The sequence below is a fragment of the Erpetoichthys calabaricus genome, chromosome 6 (assembly GCF_900747795.2).
Source record: "Erpetoichthys calabaricus chromosome 6, fErpCal1.3, whole genome shotgun sequence".
NCBI classification, from domain to species: domain Eukaryota; kingdom Metazoa; phylum Chordata; class Cladistia; order Polypteriformes; family Polypteridae; genus Erpetoichthys; species Erpetoichthys calabaricus.
Genome location: NC_041399.2, coordinates 1,503,381 through 1,525,978, shown reverse-complemented (window position 1 = coordinate 1,525,978; position 22,598 = coordinate 1,503,381). Strand labels below are relative to the sequence as shown.

Below are 22,598 nucleotides of genomic sequence, written 5' to 3'. Positions count from 1 at the left end.
CTCCGGTCGCCTCGTTGTTTTCTAAAATGTCGCGAGATGCCTGGCGTGTTTCTTTTTTCTTTTTTTTAAGGTGACATTCGCGGTCCGCTCCGTTACTTTTCTTTCTTTTTCTTCTTCAAATGGCGCACAGGCAGGTGAAGCGAGTCGCTCAGGGTCCCACTGGGATTTAAACCTCAGGATGTGAAGTCCAAAGCCGCCGCTCTAATAAAGTCCTCCACGTTTCCATCACACGTCATTTTACTTGATGACAGAACTCACAGCTCATCGTTTTTGTTTTTGTTTTTTTTTTCCATTAACGAATTTAAGGCGAGAGAAGTCGAGAGGCTCCACCGAAGAGCTGTCGGGTGCGGCGGACAGGTGGTCGTGGTGGCCCTTGTACCGTGTGTACGAATTCGAGTCGCTCCTTCAGTCCCGATCGGCTCTTTTTCGCCCCCCTTTTTGTTTTTGTCGCCGCAATGCCCTGCACACACACACATACCCCCCCCCCCCCCCCCCCTTCCCCGTGTACTCGGAGGTGTCCGCTGTTTGCTTTGGCTGGTCGGGTGGGAGGGGGTCGCGGCGTTAGTGGAGATGGTCGAGGGGGGCTAGGGGGCGAGACCTGATTGGCTGCCGGCTCTGGTTAATGGCACGCGACTCTGGATGTAGTTATAAGCGTCCTCGCGTGCCAGCCTTCCGCTGAAGCGACTCTTAAACTCCCGGAGGCAGAAGGACGGGCGGACCACTGCTTGTCACCGGGCGACAGGGAGCGACTTGAACATGGACACCGTGCTGGAGCAGTTCTCGGGGCTGGACTCCTTCTCCTCCCCGTATTTCAACGAAGAGGACTTCTTCACGGACCACTCGTCCAGGGATGCCCTGGACGCGGACGACTTCCTGGACGACGACGTGGACTTTCTGAGCGGTCACATCCAGGATTACTACAAGGAGGACCGATTGGCAGCGGACGGAGACTACGGCGACCCCGGCAACTTCTCCTTCTCGTCCTCGTCGTCCACCTTCTCCTACGGCGGCCCGGACAGCACGTCCGAGGTGTCCCCGCGGATGAAGGGAGAGGGCCCGCTGATGAAGAGGAGGCGGCGGATGAGGTCCGAGGCGGAGATGCAGCAGTTGAGGCAGGCGGCCAACGTCAGGGAGCGCCGGAGGATGCAGTCCATCAACGACGCCTTCGAGGGGCTGCGCTCGCACATCCCCACCCTGCCCTACGAGAAGCGGCTCTCCAAGGTGGACACGCTGCGCCTCGCCATCGGCTACATCAACTTTCTGGCCGAGCTGGTGCAGTCCGACCTGCCCATTAAGAACTCGAGCAGCGACCCCGCCAATCAGCCCAAGAAGGTGATCATCTGCAACCGAGGAACAAGTGAGTCCACCTGCAGGTGTTCGAGGCGCACGAGAAGCCCACCCGTGTGCCTGTCGCTCGGTGTTCATGATCTCTTCTGTCTGTCTTTCTTTTGTGGTCTTTAGGGTCTCCATCTCCTAGCGATCCAGACTACGGGCTGCCCCCTCTAGCAGGGCACTCGCTGTCCTGGACCGACGAGAAGCAGCTGAAAGAGCAAAACATCATCCGGACAGCTAAAGTGTGGACCCCCGAGGACCCCCGAAAGCTGGGCACCAAGTCGTCGCTGAACAACATCGAAAACGAGCCTCCTTTTGCGTGCGTGTCATGAGGGGGCCACGCCGACCCTCCAAGAGGAGCCTTAAAGTGAATGGCAATCAACGTATTTATTGTATTTATTGAAAGGACCCCCGCGTGCAGCCGCTGGGAATGTATGAGCCTCTCAAATCGGACTATTTATTGCAACTTTAATTTATCGTCTAATTTAACCTAATTGCTTCTGTTTCTTTGTAAATGGGCTAAATATCAATGTAAATTTATATATTTTTGTATTTCGTTTTCTTAAAAACGTGAATTAATTTAAATTAATATATGCCTTTTATGTGATTAAAAATACATTTTCTAAAAACGGGCTGCTGCTTCTTCTTTCTGCTTGTTTTAATTTTATTTATTATGTTTGACTGCTTCACAACTTCAAAGGTTCATCAGCTTAGAAACTCCGCCGCGTCGGGCTGGTGGGCTGGTGGGCTGGTGGGCTTCCTCGAAGAATTCCGTTTTCTAAAGTTGGCTCTTTGGGCTTTCAGAAGCCAAAATGAAATGAAATCTTTAATGTCTGCTGGGACACCTAGCGGGACGCCAGCCGATTCAACAACCCCGAATTTATAGGTGCTGCGTGTGGAGCGGGGGTCCCCTTAAAAACACAGATCTGGACCACCTAGACCGATCGAAATGGGGGCTCTTCACGTGAGACCGGGGGGCTCCAATGGTCCTTTAAAGGCCTCTCCTTAACATTCAAGCGCAGTCCAAACACCAACTAGAGAGCGTCGCCGTTACCGGGTCTGGGAGGGCCGAGTGCAGAACCACAGACGGGCACCAGGGCTCCGGAACCTCGGAGGGGGACCAGCGGGCACCTGCAGGCATTCAAGCCCCTCGCCGTTTGATTGGGGCCTACCCAGCAACATTTGGGGGGCTTCGTTTAAAAGCCCCCGTAGAGAAGACCCGTTCACTGACGGGCGTAGCGTTCGCTTCTTAGGAAACTTTTCTGTGCCAGCCGGCAGGAGGAACGCGAAGGAGACGAGAGACCGGGAAAGAGAGATGGCGGCCCGAGGGCCCAGAAGTGCACGTGCTTAATAATAATAATAATAATACCATTAATTGAAATAGTGCTTATCCCATACTCAATCTAGGAAGAAAGGAAAACAACTCATTACACAGATAATAAATAACGAAAAAAGAAGACAGTACTAACAAATAAACATCATTACAATAAACTCGTGAAGACTAATATAAAAAGAAAAAGAAAATAAACAGAAGTCCAGGGGAGACAAAGCCAGGCAAAAATATAAGTAATCAGTCCTCCAATCTCCTTTACAATTCATTCTTAAATAAAGCAATATATGTAACTTCAATGTAAATGCAATCAGAGATAGACGGTGAAAGGCACTATAAGATAGATAGATAGATAGATAGATAGATAGATAGATAGATAGATAGATAGATAGATAGATAGATAGATATGAAAGGCACTATAAGATAGATAGATAGCACTATAAGATAGATAGATAGATAGATAGATAGATAGATAGATAGATAGATAGATAGATAGATAGATAGATAGATAGATATGAAAGGCACTATAAGATAGATAGATAGATAGATAGATAGATAGATAGATAGATAGATAGATAGATAGATAGATAGGTAGATAGATAGATAGATTAGATAGATAGATATGAAAAGCGCTATAGCTTTCATTCAGCTAAGTCAATAAATACATAAAGGGGTTGGTTCCTGCCTTGCGCACTGTGCTGGCTGGGATTGGCTCCTGCAGACCCCCGTGACTCTGTGTTAGGGTATAGCGGGTTGGAAAATGGATGGATAAATAAACAAATGAGTAAGTAAGTAAGTAAATAAATAAATAAATAAAGTTGCACATTTCTTGAGAAAGCGGTTTTATTTTGGTCATTTTTCAAAACAGAACTGAACTAGCGGAATGTCAGGACCTTTCAACCCAAGGAAACAAATAACAAATGTTACTGGTGCAAATGCAATTAGAAAAGTTTCTCTAATAACCAAACTAGCATGAAAACAGGATTAATTATGATAGATAGATAGATAGATAGATAGATAGATAGATAGATAGATAGATAGATAGATAGATAGATAGATAGATAGATAGATAGATAGAGAGAAAGGCACTATATAATAGATAGATAGATAGATAGATAGATAGATAGATAGATAGATAGATAGATAGATAGATAGATAGATAGATAAGGGCGCTATATAATAGATAGACTGATTTCTTGTTTGTGAAGCTTCTTCAGTTCCAGCGCCACATGAAAAGCGCGTGTCTGTCCTTTTGCTAAAATGACCAGCTGCGTTCCACCGATCGATTCCTTTGCCTTATTAAACGAACACAAATTCTTTATTCGGTTAAAGATTTCTAATTTAAATTCGGGGTACAGAATCGAGAAGCGATCGTTCACTCCATCAGATTTGCTCGCCGTTTTTTCTCTGATGTGCTTTTTGTACGTCAAAGGGTCGCCAGAAGTCCCCGACTCGGAGGTTTTGCAAAAGCCTTTAATCAGATTAAAATGTCGCAGGGTGTTAACTGCCCTCATTACGTTTTCATGAGAAAGACGCGGCTTTTCGCTCTTTTCAGTTAAATATGCTTGACTTCTTTTGAATTATTCTTTGTTATTTCCGAAACATTTTATATACTTGCCTGTATGAGAGATGCTATATAAAGGTCCCCATGTGTCTTGCTATAAAGAATATTTTGCAGCTTTCCTTGTTTATATTGTGCGAGATCTTTAAGTGAAAAAGAACAAACGAGCCCCCCTTGAACACACACAGAGTTACGGGCTGAAGTCGCATGGTGACCTGCACTACATGCCCGTCAGTTCCCGTGTGTATTCATATTCATAAATCATCGAGAGCTTTTAGCATTTAAGATTCATCTGCTTATCAGTTATTATTATTATTATTATTATTATTATTATTATTATTACAGTATTCGCATTGTCTTTGCTGCTGACGAGTTGTAATCCACAGACGAGTGGCTGGAAGGCGCCACCATCTAAGCCAGCGTTTCTCAACCTTTAAGTATTTGCGCCCGAGTTTTCATAACAGTTTTAATTGCGCCCCCCCCCCCCCCCCCCCCACGTTTTTTTTGAAAGGAGCCCACTAATACCAATTTGTTCTTTTTTAATTAATCATATATCACAGATGCATATTTTATTATACCTACTTAACCTTTATCGACATTTATCTAACTCCATATTTATTTTTCTAGTATCAGAGTGTAGTTTAAGTTAACTTGTTTTGGTTTCAGTAGATGTATTTTTCATATTTTCGATTCTTGGTTTTCTTTTTTTCACATCTTCACCCTCGATTTAAAGCAACAAGGACAAGATAAAAAGCCAAGCACGAGGTGGTCGCCCTCACCCGAACCCCTGCCCGCTCTCTAATTACAACTGCAGCCCGACGACCTCCACAACCATCAGCATCCTAAACTCCTCGTCAGGTCCCTCTCAGAGTTCCCGTCCGATGTCCCGCTCAGTATTCGCCGCCCCTCCTGGTTGCAATCCCCACATGGCCCGTACACTACATGAACGATTGCTGCAATCGAGCCAACCTCGTCTGGTGTTGGCCCAAAATTCGCGTCCCCCTTCTCCTTAGCCCTCTCCCACCCGATGTCACTAACCAGCCCTTCTCGATTACAATTCTAAATGGTAATTAGAGGGGCCGTGACGAGCCCGAGCCCCCGTGTGAAACCACAAAGGCGCGTCACAGGTGCTCCGGACGTGGAATTTCCCGTGGAGTCCACCGGCTCCGGCCCCGCATACGTCAGAGTCCGGATAAGACAGATGCCCGACCGAGCCCACAAGCGCACACGTCCTGCTCCGAGATTTGGGAAAGACAGCAGCTTCAGCAGCAGCAGCCGATGGGAACGGGAGCGCGGAGCCGAAGGTGTAAGCCCTGCGTCTGTTATTTTGGTGCACTTAATCCACCTAACGGGGCGGGGGGTACTGAAGAACAGTTGGTGAATGCGGGCCGACATCGAAATTCTCGACACTGCAGAGAAGACGCGCACTGCTTTTCACTCTTTTCTCCTTTTTTGTTTTCCAACTTTCTCTTTTCTTTTCTTTCCGCCTTTCTTCTTTCCTTTCTTTTTCTTTTTTTCAGAGCAACGAAAGGGCACGTCATTTTTTTCAACATCTTTTTAAGCCATTTCAAACAAAATGGTAAACGGTTTGCTTTCTAGGCGGATTAAAATAATTTGATTTTACCGTGCATTAGAGCCTCATTAACAGCGCAGAAATAGGCGTCGGTGAAGTCCTCCAATAACCCATGTAATCTCATTACATTCATTAGAAAGTCAAATGTTAGCAAAGCAGACTTTAACTCAATAATAGAGACGGGCAAGTCGTGTAGCCGCTCCTTCGGCGTTGTTGGGGCTACATTTCAATTTGATGGGCTAAAGTGGTACCGCACAATAAAACAACACTGCCAGCATTGTGCACGGGCACCTATGGCTATTGAGAAGCCGCGTTTTGTGAGCACAATAAGCTAAGGCATCCTTTAGTGCGGCGGCGGTCAAGCGGAAGAGCCGGGCGGCCAGTTTGAAACGCCGAGCCTCTATCTTGTCACTCTTGTGTGGCGGCTTGGCAAGTCCTTTAAGCGCGCCCTTCAAACGCTGACAGGTTTTATTTGTTTGCTTAGTCCTTTAAACACTCGGGGGCTGCATGGGCTCGGCGGAGGCAGAAGTGGCGGAGGCAGCGGTGCAAACACAGCCGTTAAAGGGCGAGCGAGGGGGCTGCCGCTGCATGTGGAACAAGCCAGGAGAAAGAAATGGGGCCGAAAACAAAATGAAATAAAGTCAATCGGGCAATGAGAAGAACATCGGCAGAAAAATCCAAAATGTAAAAAAAAAAAATCAAACGTGAACAGTCAGACGAGCGAGGAACGCGAGGCCATTGACATCACTGAGTGAGTGACCTGCCACCATTGTAATGACAAGCATTGAGTGACCCTCCGACGAGCCCCTCGTGTTCACAAATTCAGGGTGTGCGGGGACACCAAGTGGCCTGATTAGTGCAGATTAGCCCTACCGTCCCGAGTCTGTCTATCTATGGCCGCGCTGATCCCTTTAGGGGTCACACAGTTTTGTCAAAATGGAAAACCTCGGAGACCCGAACTTTGGACTGATCATCTGTGCAAATGGTTACAAACGCCACCCTGGGCTTAGAATGTCTCATCTTCACCTGCATTATTATTATTATTATTATTAATGATATAGTGCCTTTCCCATCCATCTATCTATCTATCATATAGTGCCTTACATTTCTATCTATCTATCTATCTATCTATCTATCTATCTAGCTAGCTAGCTATCTAGCTAACTATCTATCTATCTATCATATAGTGCCTTTCATATCTATCTATCTATCTATCTATCTCTATCATATAGTGCCTTTCATATCTATCTATCTATCTATCTATCTATCTATCTATCTATCATATAGTGCCTTACATATCTATCTATCTATCTATCTATTATATAGTGCCTTACATATCTGTCTGTCTATCTATCTGTCTATCTATCTATCATATAGAACCTTTCATATCTATCTATCTATCAATCATATAGTGCCTTACATATCTATCTATCTATTATATAGTGCCTTACATATCTATCTATCTATCTATCTATCTATCAATCATATAGTGCCGTACATATCTATCTATCTATCTATCTATCTATCTATCTATCTATCTATCTATCTATCTATCTATCAATCATATAGTGCCGTACATATCTATCTATCTATCTATCTATCATATAGCGCCTTTCATATCTATTTTTTAATATAGCACCTTTTCTAATGCCTTTCACATTTAACTATTATACAGCGTCATTCTTATTTATCCATCTATCTAAACTGTTTATCATATTTATTGAACTTATATAGTGTCTTTTGCCTATTGTATTTAACATTTAATTAATTTATTGTATATCAACATGTATGTATTACACAGGCATGAGAAATGCCTTATATTGATTATATAGATTTTCATCACAATTTATTTTCTTTTATTGTATCTATTGTACAGTATATTGCCTTTCACATAGTGCGGTTTGTCGTTCATATTTATTTTATTTGCTGCATTTGCTGTCCATTACTTAAGAACTTATGTGTGTTATTGAGGGAGAGAGAGAGTGAAAGGCACTATATAATCTATTAATAGATGAGCACACGAACAGCCGAAACTTTCAAATTTGAATCCCACGTAGTCTAACGGCTTTTTTGGAAGTTGTGCTGTTTGGTGGGATTGGGGGGTCTGAGGGGTCGACATGCCTTGTGTTAAGCCCCCCACTGCAGGCTGCGGCCTCCTCCTCCTCCTCCATTTGCTCGCTCGCGCGGTCTGCCCCCCCCCCCCAACCACCCCTGTAACGTCAAGTTTAATTTTCAATGCCACTGAATGGCCGAACTCCTGGTCATTTTTGTGAGTTTTGAATTCTTATTTTTATGAATGAGTTAGTCTCGATCGAACAGAATATTTGTAACACCTCAAGTGTGTCGCATGTTTCAGCTCATGAATATTCATGGCGTTCCTCTTCAAAGACGGCCTAATTTTAATTCTAATAAGTGAGTCCGAGAAGAAGCCGGCAAAGTTTCCCGTGCAGGGGCAGGCAGCGCTCTGAGGCCTCGTCTCTCATTTGCTTGGCGGGCCGCTAATTGATCCAGTTATGTCATCCAGTCGTTTGTGTCGCATCCGCTTCAAGAATGTGACCGCGTGTGGCGAGGAGACAGGGAAGGGAGCCCGTGCGGTGGTCTACCGGGCGGGTGTTCGCGGGCCGCTCGGCTTCTTCTTTTTTAATTTTTTTTTCAAGCTGGAATGACACGCCGATACGATCAAATCTCTTTAAGATGGGCACCAATGTAGGAAGCCCCCCCAAACTCCAAACCCCAAACCCCCACCATGGTCCCCTGGCCTTGCAGAATCTCCTCCTAGTCGAACGGCCGGCCGCCTGCTGCTCCCGGGCTGGGCACTGGGAACGTCTCCCTGCGAGCTTCCCAAAGCCGGAGATGATGTCGGGATTACGAGGGTGTCAAAAGCCGCGCGTGAAATCCTCTAAATCCCCCAACTCCGCCCCTTTTTCATTAACGTGTCGTCTGTGGTGTGGCATCGAGTGGCAGCTGTGAGCCCCGGCAGGCACCCGCGGACGGTCCTCCCTGGTTGCAGGCAGCTCGGGGGGCTAAATCCCCTGGAAAGACGCCTCGTCCGTGCAGCTCGTGGGAATGGCCTACAAATAATTCCAGCACAATTCCTCCTCCTCCTCCTCCTCCGTAGCTGGAGCCGCCGGCAGGAAGCCATTCCCACGGCGGGATGAAGGGTGAGGGTGGTCTGGCCAACAGGTGTTCGGGGCCGGGGCTTTTCTGGCTCGCACTGAGAGGGGAGCCCGGGCTGGCAGAGAGGGACAAGGCAGGCTGCTGCTGCCGCTGCTGGTGCTGCTGGTCCCCGGCGCCTCAAAGCGCTCGCCATGGCGTGGAAGGCCGAGACAATCGGACGGCGATCTTTATTGCGAGCTTCCCGTCCGAGGCTACAGTAACATATCAATCCCTGTCGTGGTTCTCTAGGATGCACCTGGTATGTCGAACTTGTTCTTTTTTTTGTGCTTCTGGGTCGTGGGCTGCAGCTGCCTAAAACAAGCAAAGAGAGAGGCCCTTACAATATCTCCAAGACGTGTTGGCATGGTTTGCTCGTCTTTAATGTACCATTAACCATTGTCCGGGCACAATATGGGAACTGTAAAGCATGACATTTGTTATAATAAAACGCGTTCTCAATGATACACTTCGGATGAAAGCTCTCATGCAAACTAGCAAACAGTCCCCCAAATCCTGTTTTGTCTCGCCAGGCTAACCTACTGGCAATTACATTCAAGCCCCCCGATCAGCCAATTAAATTTATGTCCTCTAATTTTTCACTTAGAAAAAGAAGTCTCCGTGCCGGCCCCCAAAGACATTGATTTTCTTGCTATCACCTGGCGTTCAGACCTTAGTTCCATTTATCAAGGAGGGGAACGTCAGGCGTTACATGAAGTGACTCTGTTACCATAAGGCTCTCACCCTCCTGCCCCATTGTTGTGCCTTGTTAATAACTCATTACCAGGATTTAACAAATCAACCATTACATATGTTTTGTGTCTCCATATTTTGATCCGTACGATTAAGCAGATGTTACGATTGAAAATTGAAAAGTCCAAGGCTACTCTAGGCTGAAAGAAAGAGGGCAGCCTCAAAAACGGCCTAACAAAGAGCTTCGGGAGATCTTCAGAAAAACATTTACGACCAATAAACAGACTTCAACCTGCTCTATTTCAACCATTGTGTCGTTTTTGAATAATTAAGGTTAATAGGAATAGGTTTGTATACTTTGAATGCCAAGACCACAGGTGCGGGGTGGCACGATGAATGCTTTGCCTGATTTTTGCCAAGCTCAAGAGCCCTTCTCTTGGACCTTCAAGCTGATAGAAAATATTGTCATTTCTTTAATTCACAGCATTACTTTCATTCCGAACAAAGCCGAGTGATGAAAAGCTTATGCTGCAATGAAACACGCGACGTGGTGGCCGCTGCGCTTCCTAAAGAAAGGCGACTCAATGCCAGAGCGCGCTCGGCTCTGCGCGCAAGTGCTGCAGCTGAAGCCACTCCGGCGGCCCCCCTCTCTGGGGGTCCCGGGGCGGGCCGCGGGCCTGGTCGCGCTTGGCGGAGGTGCCACGGGACGCGGGCACTGCCCGGCCGGCCGTCCTCGGCCGATCAGGCCGTTCCGGGTCGCCGCACCGCACGGGACAAAACGCTCCATCAAACTTCGCCAAACTTCGGCGGCCTCGCCATCGCCAGCCAAGAGAGTGCACGGCGACGCGCGCGCGTGCCTGCGTATACACCGCCTTCTCTTCGGCGATCTCAGCTCGGCGGAGCGAAACGGCGAGCGCAGGAGGGGGACGGGGCCGTCGTGCGCCTCCTCCGCCACTGCAACGGCGACAGGCAGCCGGTGACACGGCCTGGGCTCTGCTCGGCCAGGAAAGGGGAATATCTGGAGAGCCGCGGCGCATGGAACTCTCCAAGGAGGGAAAGAAAAAATGGCGGGGCAGGCGGGCTAGTGCGCAAGAGGCGGGCTCCGGGGTGAGAGCACGGGGGACAAGCTCGACACCCCGAGACGTGACAAGTGGCCTTCCAGTCGCGTGTCACGACCGGGTGAACTTGAGAGATCAGGTAGCGGCTCGGGCACGATCACTCCACGCGCAACCTCGTTTGAGACGTTGGCCGGGCTAAGGTGCACTTGCCGCTCTGCCCCCCCCTCAAAGGTGGAGCCTTTAAAGAGTAATTATGGACAAAAATAAACCGAAAAAATGAAAAGAGATCTGACAGTCTTGTCGCCAGCCTCACTGCGATAACGTGGACCAAACGGCCAAAGTCACGGCCGCCGCTGCACGCCTCGTAATGACATTCAAGGCCTCTTTGTGCGCCCCTCATTATTTATGTATAAAGCTTTGTTTGGTGTTTGTAAAGTGCATCATCAGGCACGAGCATTGCGCCAGTTTAAATAACAATCAAGCTTATTAAAGTCAAGAGAGCTCTTTAATTAAAGGATCTCCGTTTGCGCGTCTCATTTGGCAGCAGCCTGATGAACGGCACGACTCCACCTGTGGAAATGAACTGCGATGAAGCGGCGTCCCCGTGATCGGTTAACCGTGTCGTGCACGCGCTACTCTAACGTGGCGAGCCGTGCAGGCAAACGCGTGGCTTTTGTCCTTGGATAACACGGTATGAGAACGGCACGGGAATTTAAGACTGATCTGCTGTTTGGGTAGTTGAAATAAAGCAAAATAAGAAGAAGAAGAAGAAGAAGAAAAACGGAAAACCGGCGCTATAAAGTGACAAGAGCCTCGGTGGGCGCGCCTCCGCCGGTGAAATGAGCTCCAATGACCGTGTAGAGGTGCAGTCCTCAGGTCGTGCACGCGCTTAAACGGCTTAACCGGTGGTGTTACAAAGTAAGAGAGCGGTACGGGAATTCAGGAATGAACAAGTTTTTAAATGATTTTTTAAAATGTGTCTTAGAACAGACGGCGCTATATTGGTGACAAAAGCTACTCGTCCTCGCGCTCGCCTCCCCACAAAAGGCATGTCGCCAAGTGCCGCAAATCCGCAAAGTTTGCAGGTGTGGAGCGCGCCTAACAAGCATGGAGCGCACTGCGCTTTCCCCCCATCGTCCGAGGATGACAGGGACAGCTGGCTCACTTTCGCCTTGAAAACACCCCCTTGGTGGACCAAACGCGTAGACACTGACCTTTCAACGGGGGAAGCAGGGCCGGGCCTTTTACTGAATTAGCCATAAAGACGTCGTGCTATGACTTTTGTTGAGCAGCAAACTGAAAGAATAGCGCGCTTAATACGAGAGGCATTGTCTCCAGCTTTTCCATGCCCACTACCCCCCCCATGAAATGGAACCTTATTGATTTACTGCTGCATGCGATGGCACGGCCGCGGCGCGCAGGCTGCCCACATTATTATTCCTTTATTTCACCCACGCTGCCAGTGACAAGTTTGGAGAAACTCGAGTGCTCCCCTTACTTAGACACGAAGTTAATCGGGACGCCGTTCAACTGCAGAGCTCAGAACAGAGTCGGGACATCACGGGGGTCTCTGAGCGCCATTACTGCCTTGGTCATTAACTATGCACATCGCACTGCTGAGCCCCATGCAGCCATTCCTTCAGTGTCGTCCTTTAAAGGGCCAACCGCCTTAGCGGAGCTCATCGGTATAATCAAAGTGTCCGTCAGTCTGTCGAATCTTTAACGTGACACCTTGCTGATATACTGTATCTATTATATAGTGCCTTTCATATCTATCTATCTATCTATCTATCTATCTATCTATCTATCTATCTATCTATCTATCTATCTTCATAGTGCCTTTCATATCTATCTATCTCATCTATCTATCTATCTATCTATCTATCATATAGTGCCTTTCATATCTATCTATCTATCTATCTATCATATAGTGCCTTTCATATCTATCTATCTATCTATCTATCTATCATATAGTGCCTTTCATATCTATCTATCTATCTATCTATCTATCATATAGTGCCCTTTCATATCTATCTATCTATCTATTCTATCTATCTATCTATCTATCTATCATATAGTGCCTTTCATATCTATCTATCTATCTATCTATCTATCTCTCTATCTATCTATCACAATTAATCCTGTTTTCATGCTAGTTTGGTTATTAGAGAAACCTTTCTAATTACTTTTGCACCACTAACATTTGTTATTTGTTTCCTTGGATTGAAAGGTCCTGACATTCCGCTAGTTCAGTTCTGGGTTCAAAAATGACCAAAATGAAACCGCTTTCTCAAGAAATGTGTCAATTAATTAATCAATCATTTATTTATTTATTTATTTATTTATTTATTGACTTAGCAGAACGAAAGCTATTCCATGGGGCAGACTGCCAAGAATCTGAAGATTTCCTACAAGAGTGTCCATTCCTGGGCAAGTTGGTACAAAAAGAAATGGAAGACCCAAATGGGTAACTGAAGAAAAGATTAAAGGGCATGAGAGTGTGTGGTGTATGACACAAATGCCCAACAGGTCCTCAGTTGGCTTCTTCATTCAGTATAAAGCCGTTCTCAGTGAACAGAGAAACGATGAATCCACAATGCTGGCCTTAGAGGGAGAGTTTTGGTGAAAAAGTCACATCTGACCGTAGAAGAAAAAAAAAAAGTGAAAATGACCAAAAGGACTTTGACATTGTGGCGTGAAGTTTAAGACTTTGCACTTTAAACCCCGAGGTTGTAGGTTCAGATCCCACTACTGACACCACTGTCTCTGACCAAGAGCAAGTCACCTGACTTGTTTGTACTCCAAAACAAACATACAAAGAAATGGAAGCAATTGTCTTCAATTAAGGTGTCCATCAATAAGTTAAAACATGCATTATGGGCCACATCCTGGTGTCCTCTTATGTCTGTATGTTTAATGCAGCAGCCACCCTGAAGACCTGCAAGGTGTTTGTTTCTTATCCTACACACTCCAATGGCCTTCTCCTCTTGTGCTTCTGGCCCTTCATCTTCATGTTTTGTGCTGGTTTGACTCAGTTTGCCTTCTTCTCACAAGACAGTGATAGACACCTTTGTAGGAAGTCTTCAGTTTCCTGGCAGTCTGTCATATGGATTAATCAATTAATTAAATGGTTAATTATTTATTTATTAATTAAACAGACTGATACGTTTCTTGAGCTTCTTTTGAACCTAGAATTGAACGTTAGTAATGCTAATGCCGGTACCGTGTAACCCAAGTGAGCAGCACGGCAGGTCTCCACGGTGCAGACCTGAGGTTTCTCTAATAACTGATTCGCATTTAAAGGCGACCAATGAGAGACGCGCTGACAGAGTTGACCATCAGGACACCGAAGGAATGACTGCTGAAAATGGGGCTTTGCAGTCCAATGTGAACAATGCAACAAAAGTCGGACATGTCAACAAGTAACAGCCAATAGAAACACCAGCGATGTTTCGGTTGCAATTTAACGACAACTTGATAATGAAAGTTACGAATTTCTATCAAAGCCATAAACATTTCTGGATTTGTTCGTGCAGACTTTGGGCGGGTGGTGTTTCGCTGTCCCTCTATATGTGTGGAGATCCGAAGAGAAAGAAACTTAACGCGAAGCTGAAGTCTGTCCATCCAAAGTCAACCTAACGTCCCAGGGGTCTTGTTGTCACTCGATTATTCCGTTAGTCACGTCGTCCGGGTCTGCAGCGTTACCTGAATCTTCGCACCTCACGGACTTAAACCACGGTGTAGCTTACTTCACCGCTAAATATTTTTTATGAGTCGTTAAAATTGTCAAATATTCTAGTTTGGTAATATTCTCTTATTACAATATTATTATTATTATTATTATTATTATTGTATTTATTTTGTTGGATCGATTTTTTTATTCTTCGAGCACCCCCTTATTTTGCGCCACTTTTTTCTTTTTCTTTCTTTTTTTCTCTTCCCGTTTTATTTACCTTAGAAAATCGTAAAGGAAAAAGAATGTGATAAATTACCAATATGCAAATGCCTTTGAATGCGCTTCCAAGTGTGTCTCGCTAGCGCTGAATGAGTGTGTGCGCGTCCGGGACCCCCGAGAGCTGATCAAAGCCGCCTTTCTCTTTCATGGCCACAATTTCCCCCCCAAACCCTTTCGATACAATATGTTTCCATGATGCCCGTAATGTGTCGCGGACACAGCCCTCGTTGCGAGCGCAGCTCGATCTGACGACCCCTTTTGTTCGGCAGCGTGCGGCTCAAAGCGCTTTGCCACTTGCCAGCTTTCTCAAGTGTAAAAGCATGCGTCATTTTTCACCGGCGCTCGTTTTCATATCCTCAATAGGCAAAACTATGAAACTCTTTCTGGCATTAATGACGCCGCGGCTGTCCAGCTGATCGGCCCTCCTATTATAAGCATTTCTCAGCGGGGATTTCGGCAAGACAAATGCAGCTGCGGCTCGCGCTATGAATGCATTTTCTTTGGTCACAGCAAAACACAAGTAGGTATGCGACTTTGGAGGAAGCCTTGTATCGGGGGTCGGTCACAGCATCGGGAAAAGAAAAAGAACAAACAGCAAACAGAAAAGAAAAGAATATCACTTACAGGTGCTGGCACTCTGGCTGGCACTGCCAACACAAAACTTTCCTGACTTTATCAAAACACAAAATAAAAATGAGAAGGACATCCGCGGCGGGGCCGTTCACGGCTCATTAAGCACGCGTCGATGACAGACGTCTCTCTTTTTCCCAGAAATGAAGACCACTCATTCGGGACAGAGAGCAGTCCTGTGTGACAAAACGCGACATTAGAGTCTGAAGAAGTGCGCAGGAATCTGCAACACAAAGTGACACACGTCGGATCTGCTCAGGAGACTTTAGGCTTGGACAGTTATCGATCCGAGTGATTGTTTAGTTTTGGCGTCTGCCATTGGACTATGGGGGGACTTACAGTCAGACTATGAAGGTTTGCGATTTCCGACCCCCCCCCCCCCCCACCCCCCCGATTTCCCATATCTCTCTCCCCCCACCTCATATTTGTCAGCCCTCCACAATGCCAACAGTAACACTGCAAGGCCCCTTATCCCATTTCTATGACCCACCCACGTTCATTGACTTCATACAATACAATACAATTTATTTTTGTGTAGCCCAAAATCACACAGGAGGTGCCGCAATGGGCTTTAACAGGCCCTGCCTCTTGACAGCCCCCCAGCCTCGACTCTCTAAGAAGACAAAGAAAAACTCCCAAAAAAAACCTAGTAGGGAAAAAATTCATGAACTTCATGATGGAAGCCCCTCATCTACAGAATGCCATCTGCTCCAGTACCACTGACATGATATGGGCTGCCTTGTGCCCCATGTAGGTGGGCTGCCGAAACACCAAAAACACTTCTAGTGACCTCACTGCACTCCTGATGGGATGGGACAGCAAATCAGTTTAGGGCCTCAGATATAAAACAGCAACAGAAACGGGAATAGCAAACTTCATTAACATAACGAAATAATCTGTCCTGCCTACTATACTAAAATTAATATCTATCTATATCTCATATAGTGCCTCTTATATCTATCTATCTATCTATCTATCTATCTATCTATCTATCTATCTATCTATCTATCTATCATATAGTGCCTTTTATTTCTATCTATCTATCTATCTATCTATCTATCTATCTATCTATCTATCTATCTATCTATCTATCTATATCATATAGTGCCTTTTATTTATCTATCTATCTATCTATCTATCTATCTATCTATCTATCTATCTATCTATTGATATAGTGCCTTTTATTCTATCTATCTATCTATCTATCTATCTATCTATCTATCTATCTATCTATCTATCTATCATATAGTGCCTTTTATTTCTATCTATCTATCTATCTATCTATCTATCTATCTATCTATCTATCTATCTATCATATAGTGCCTTTTATTTTCTATCTATCTTCTATCTATCTATCTATCTATCTAATCTATCTATCTATCTATCATATAGTGCCTTTTAATTTCTATCTATCTATCTATCTATCTATCTATCTATCTATCTATCTATAGTGCCTTTATATCTATCTATCTATCTATCTATCTATCTATCTTCATATCTATCTATCTATCTATCTATCTGCCACATGGTTTTCCCCTTATTTATTATTTTATAGTGCCTTTCATCTCTATCTCATTATCTGTCCAGTATGCCCAGTATGAGGGTCCTACATCTTTGCACTCGGCCTGCTCACTCGCAGAATTTAATTCTCTTCTTTGATACTCTTCATCCCCTGTTTGCTGTGTCTGTTCTGTCATTAACATCCCCAATAATTTAGAACAGCTCGGTGGTCCATCAGTGACTTCGCAGCTTAAAGTGGCACTTTCCAGATGGGCTGCCAGCCTTGCTGTGGACACTTCAAAGCAGGTGTTTGTGTCCCTTTGTCATCGCTCCAGTCGTGGTCCGTGTGTAGCTGGTATGTTCTCCCCATGTCTGTGTGGCCCTTTTCCTCCGGGTGGGCCATTGTCCTCCCACATTCTCAAGGCTCAGGGACCCCCAGGTGACAGTAAGTTGGCCTAGTCCATCTCCTGCCTTGTGCCCAATGCTGCTGGGAGTGGCCCCATCCCCTGGTGACCCTGAATTGCATTAAGTGGGACCAAGGATGTGGAAGTGGAGTGATTTGTGCCCCCTGTAAATCTGATTCCGTGTTTAGTTGAAGTTGTGCTTGCATTTCACCTGAGAACTCGTCACAACGCTGAGTCTGCCGTCAGTGAAAGGCGCTATACAAAGATGAACCGAGTCGATTTGAATTGATTGAAAAAGGCACTCATTGACTTTTGATCATTTCTGCGTCCCATCCAACATGGCGTATCGTGACGTGAGGACTGAAGGGTCAGCCATTGTCAGATGTGACACCTCTGAGTCAGCAGCATTCACTAGAAGTGACATGTCAGGCCTTGTCGCGTCCCCCTTTGCTACACCAGCGCAATGTCATAGAAGTGCGTGTGACTCAAAGGCTAAGGACCCCCCACTTGTTCTTCAGTAACTTTATCAGGACACCACCAGCGTGAGGTGTGAACAGAATTCATGGCTGGTAGAAAAATGGCGTTAACATGGAGGGGCATGAGAACTGGGTGATGTTAACGGTGGAGTCCAATGGGGGGGCAGCACAGAGGCCACTGCTCTTTTTAATAAAGACACCAACAATACACCAAAATGGAGAGCAGGGCACGCAGTGGCAGACCAGCTGAACCATCAGAGAACCCTGGACAGGAGGGGGGCCAGTGTGTCCAACATGAAGTGGAACGGGAGTGAAAATGGGAGGCCTGAAACACAAAGGTCCACCTTATAGAAGGAACTGGGAGTCCTTGTGGACTGGTGAGGCTACACATCTGGACAGTGGGCAGAGGGGGTCCCGGACTCCGAACTGCTCAGAGGTGACAGGGGGCAGCACCTCCCCACTTCCTGCATGCCAGTTCTCCTTTTTATTTCAGATGAGATGGGCACCGAGTTCTGGGTTCTGTAAGAGCAGGTCATGCAGAAGCAGACTTTACAGGCCTGAATGGAAGGAGGATCTGCCAGCGTGGGGCGCTGATGTGGCTGCCAACGAGCCGAGGCTCCTCCGGTCCTCCTCAGGCCTACACAGACATTTAAATAAACACAATGGCCTGGGGGGGGCCTTTGTGGAGCTTAAAAAAAGACTAAAGAGTGTGACTGGAAAAAATCTGGTGCCAGGCACTGGGCACAATCGGCGGGGTTGCATTCTGCCGCCTCTTGCAGCAGTGCCAAGCGACGCTGACACACTCTTCACAGGTATGAAGGTGAAGGAGAAAGCTGGCAAAGCAAATTCAGTCCAGGATGAAGATGCCAGGGCCGGGACATCAGATGGCAGGACTGAGAGCAAGGGAGGTGGGAATGGAGACTTGATTGTCGACAGGGCACTGTGTCATTAAGCACCCCATAGACAGTGAGGGCAGAACGATGGAATTGGCATACAGTAAGCCCCCCCTGACTCAGGGGACTTATAGAAATGTGAGGATTTGACGTCAGGAGACAGAAGTACACAATAAACAAGAGGAGCTGCCTCAGATATTTGAAATATTTAAATGTGTGCTGAGATTTAAAGCTTTACAGTCTGGAGATTCTCGCTTGTAACAGAACTTTGTCACTTGTCACCTTCTAATGGCCGTCATAAGCGGGCTAGCAAAGGATCAAATATGTCACAAAAATAACTTTTTATCTGCATTCACTGCCTTGAAATGGTCCAAAACGACACCCCACATGCTTATGCCCGGAATTTGTCATTTTGAAACCTCCTTAAGGGGGGGGGGGGGGGGGTTAGGACCAAAGCAAAGAATCAAATGTCAAAAACACGACCGTATTTAGGATCAGAAACCTTTGCAGTAGCAGAAAATGACACTCCGCACATCGACATTTGTTTTTCAAAGTTTTGTGATCCCATTGGGGGGGGGGGGGTGCGGCTGAACCCCTGGGGTTCTCTTGGTGTGGTCTGCACAGCTCCACGTCCTTCTGTCCCCCTATTGGACGTCATTTCCTGCTCAACATATGAAAACTGAGGGGTTCTCAGGTCTAGAGGACCAGAAATACGGAGGGAGCCCAAGAAGCTCGACGTCTTCCATAAGCAGACATCAAAACGCATCTGAGGGTGTCAAGGGGCACCCAACAAAAAAGACCCCAAAGCAGTTTTATGGGCAAAAAAAGGGTCCATTAAAAACACAACAAATAACAAAAAAGAACGCACACGGCCATTTTTTTACTGAAAGAAACGCAAATCTCATTCTCTGCCCTGTTCTGGAATCGGGGGGCCGACCCCCCTTGGATAAAAAAGATAATAGAAAAGAATCCCAAAGACCAGACAAAGGTGACCAGCAACTCATACGGTGAGCTGACATCCCGAGAGAGAACCCCCCCCCCCCCACCCTGGACTGGCACCGGTGGCAGCACCGTCCCCCATGTCGTCACACGTAGGCACATTTCAAACTACCACCCCTTGCCATCCTTCCCTGCCAAGGTTAGTTGTCACTTCATAAGCAGAGTCACTGATGTCATTTCACATTCAGAGAGAACAACACGAGCATCGGCCATAAGACTTTGGTACAGTCGGATGTGCCCACAGTAAGGGCAGCACGCTGATGGATCACACGCTTTAAAGATTGAAACGTCTTATTTTATAGGGTTACATTTCAAACGGCACTCAGTAGGCTGTGAGCCTTCGTGATAAATCCAGTGTAGTCTATGCCAGCAGACATCGGGCGCGGTGCGGGAGCAATCCCTGGATGGGCCACCAGCCCCACAGACGTCTGCTTGTATCATCATGTCTCATCCTGAGGTGTTCTAACAGGAAGGAACCCGAGGTGCAAACACTCAAGCTGCACTTGATGATGATGATGATGATGATGATGATGAAATGTGACAGACTGAGGCACTGTCTAGTCTGTCCTGTGCCATGCTGATGTACAGAGGGCACCCAACCTCCTCTCAGCTTTGGCAAACCATTAAGGCCTCAATAGCAATAATCTGAGAAGAACCTCCATCCCTAACCCTAACTCGGGGTGGACAACCCGTGGTCTTCAATCAAAGTCCTTGGCTGGGCTCTGCTGCTTGTGCAGTGCCACTCACTGTGTATTTCACACGGAGGTGGGATGACCATGGCAGATGTCAGGCTCTTGGTGCAGATCTACAGTGTGATGGCAGTGCCAGGCTCTGCAGTCAGTAGAGTTGTCCAGTTTCTGATCAAAGCCGTAGGACGTTGTAGCCACACACATCAGACCAATGGCCGTCAGGGCATGGGTCACCAGATGAAGTGGTCCTTCAGAGAAGTGTCATGGGGGTGGGTGGGGGGCATTTCTTTCCACCTGTAGATTCCATGAAGAAGAAGACCGTAACATGGCCCCTAAACAGCCTTGGAGAGATGACAGCAGATTGTCACATGTCATTTGCAATGAAATGGTTCTCTGCCAAGCAAAGGTTCTACAAGGAGCCCTATTTTAGACCAGATACTTCACAGGGCATGGCTGAGATGCCCTCTGCCTCTTCATGATCCCTTGGTAGACTAATCAATGCAAGCAGCTGAGTGCCCAACGCTTGCACACTCGGTGACCAGTTTGTCCCTGCCAGGGGGGGTGCCCTGCACTTACCTGCCACAGCTTGGTGGCCAAGAGGAGCGGCTCAGCAGGTGCAGAAGTTTGCTGCCCTGACCCCAAACCTCCCCCACTGAGACGCGCCACGATTATTTGCTGGCACCCCAAGTTCAGAGGCTGTCGTTTCGAGCGCCATTGTTGCTTGCCCCGCATTGCTGCCAATGCAGCTTTGTTCTTGGTGCCAAGGCTTGTTTCTCACGCAGGGTGGATTTGGATGCGCTTCACGGCCCCCAGAGAGACTCGGCTTGTAAAAGTGGCCTCTGTGTCTCTTGGTGGGCACCTCGGCCAGGTGACCTCACCCACCTCACATATTGGGATGGCGGGTGACGGCTCAGCGCCCGCAGGCTCCAGGTTAGGTGGCTGCGCAACGTGGCGCTCCGCCAGTTCTGGGACGTTTCCCAGCGCTGACTCCGATTAACCCTCTATGGTGAAACTCTGCTGGAATCCGCCTTACCAGTAATTGCCGTTGATCTGCCAAGCAATGAATCCAATTAATTTCTAGAGCTGGAAAAACAAGCCGTTTTGTTTTTTCCCAAGTAATGGATAAAGTTAAAAAAAAGCGTCAGGCTGCGCCACTGTGTCCACGCCAAAGAGCCCCCGATGGAGATGATCTATACCCGACACCTGAAGGAGCCCGTCTCCGTGGCAACAGCCTTTCCAAACTGCAGAATCCCGCAAACATGCGGCTCGCTCGACAGCAGACTTGAATGCGAAATGAATTATGGAGGAGGAGACAGAGGAGAAGGCGAGGGGCGCGCGGGCGGGCGGGCGGGCGGGCGGGCGGGCAAGTGAGCGAGCAGAGGGGCCACGGCTTGGATTCGGTGGGCTTCGCTCTTTGTTTAAAATGCTCCATTTAAGGGTCAGAGTTGCGCTCAGATGTGCCCTGTCGGCTGGGCATCCGGGTGAAGGTGAGAGCCCCGCCATTCCAGTGTCACTCCGCACTTCACTTCATGGGCTCCTTCACCCCGGGTGGGATATGGCGGGGGGCGACTGCAGAGAGCAACCGATGACCCAAAGAGAGGCGCAGACAGCCGATGGGAGAACGTGCAACTTCTACACTGGCACTATGGCAGGCCTTGCCACCTTATACTGAAAGGGTGACCTCCAGTGCCATTTGAGCCTGAAGGGGGTCCACAGCACCGAAGATCTGAAAGGTACAGTAGGGTGGGGCAGCAGTCGCCGCTGAAAACAGCAAGCACCCGTTTCAGAGCTCGTTGTGCCATGAACTCAGTGGCCATGCAAAGCTGTGGAGAAGGCAACGCTGAGGGAGCATCAGCCACCAACTCCAGTGGCAGGCAACGTGCAGGGCGCTATATGGCCAGACTTTGTCTCCCAAACGCGTGGCTTTCGACACTGGAGTTGCACAATCAGTTGGCAGGCGTCCTCTTCTTATCGGAAGTCCAGTTGGGGGCGGCCTGGGAACACTCCATATGCTTTATTTGCCACACTAATTTGTCACAAACGTCATTTTTTATCTCCATGTACTAAACTGGGCTTTGTGTATGAAATGGCAGGAAATCAGGCGGGTAAGGAAGCTGGCAGGTCCCGAAATGAGCCGGGCGGCCAAACAGGTCAGGAGCCTCCGCGCAGAATGGGGTCTTCGTATCTGGACGCCTGCCGTCTGCTCTTTCTTGGTCAGCTCTTCTTGGGCTTTTGAGTGACCTGCCACTTCATTCTCCTGTCTGCTATAAAGTGCTGGGCAGAACAAAGAAGTGAAAGGCGCTATATTAAAGAACAGAGGGCTTAATGACGCAGATGATTTCACATTTGGCT

General features: G+C 47.3%; 1 protein-coding gene across 1 annotated transcript; it reads left to right on the top strand.

The window, feature by feature from the left end:
- Positions 1-361: 361 nt before the first annotated feature.
- ptf1a (pancreas associated transcription factor 1a) lies at positions 362-1,845 on the top strand. The gene is made up of 2 exons (XM_051929302.1): positions 362-1,357; positions 1,462-1,845. Exons 1-2 carry the CDS (start codon positions 757-759, stop codon positions 1,662-1,664), a joined length of 804 nt encoding a protein of 267 aa, XP_051785262.1. The 5' UTR covers positions 362-756; the 3' UTR covers positions 1,665-1,845.
- The last annotated feature ends 20,753 nt before the right edge of the window (positions 1,846-22,598 follow it).

Coding starts and splice junctions, on each gene's coding strand:
- ptf1a (XM_051929302.1), top strand. CDS start 757: ATGGACACCGTGCTGGAGCAGTTCTCGGGGCTGGACTCCTTCTCCTCC. Junction 1,358..1,461: donor CATCTGCAACCGAGGAACAA/GTGAGTCCACCT, acceptor TGTGGTCTTTAG/GGTCTCCATCTCCTAGCGAT.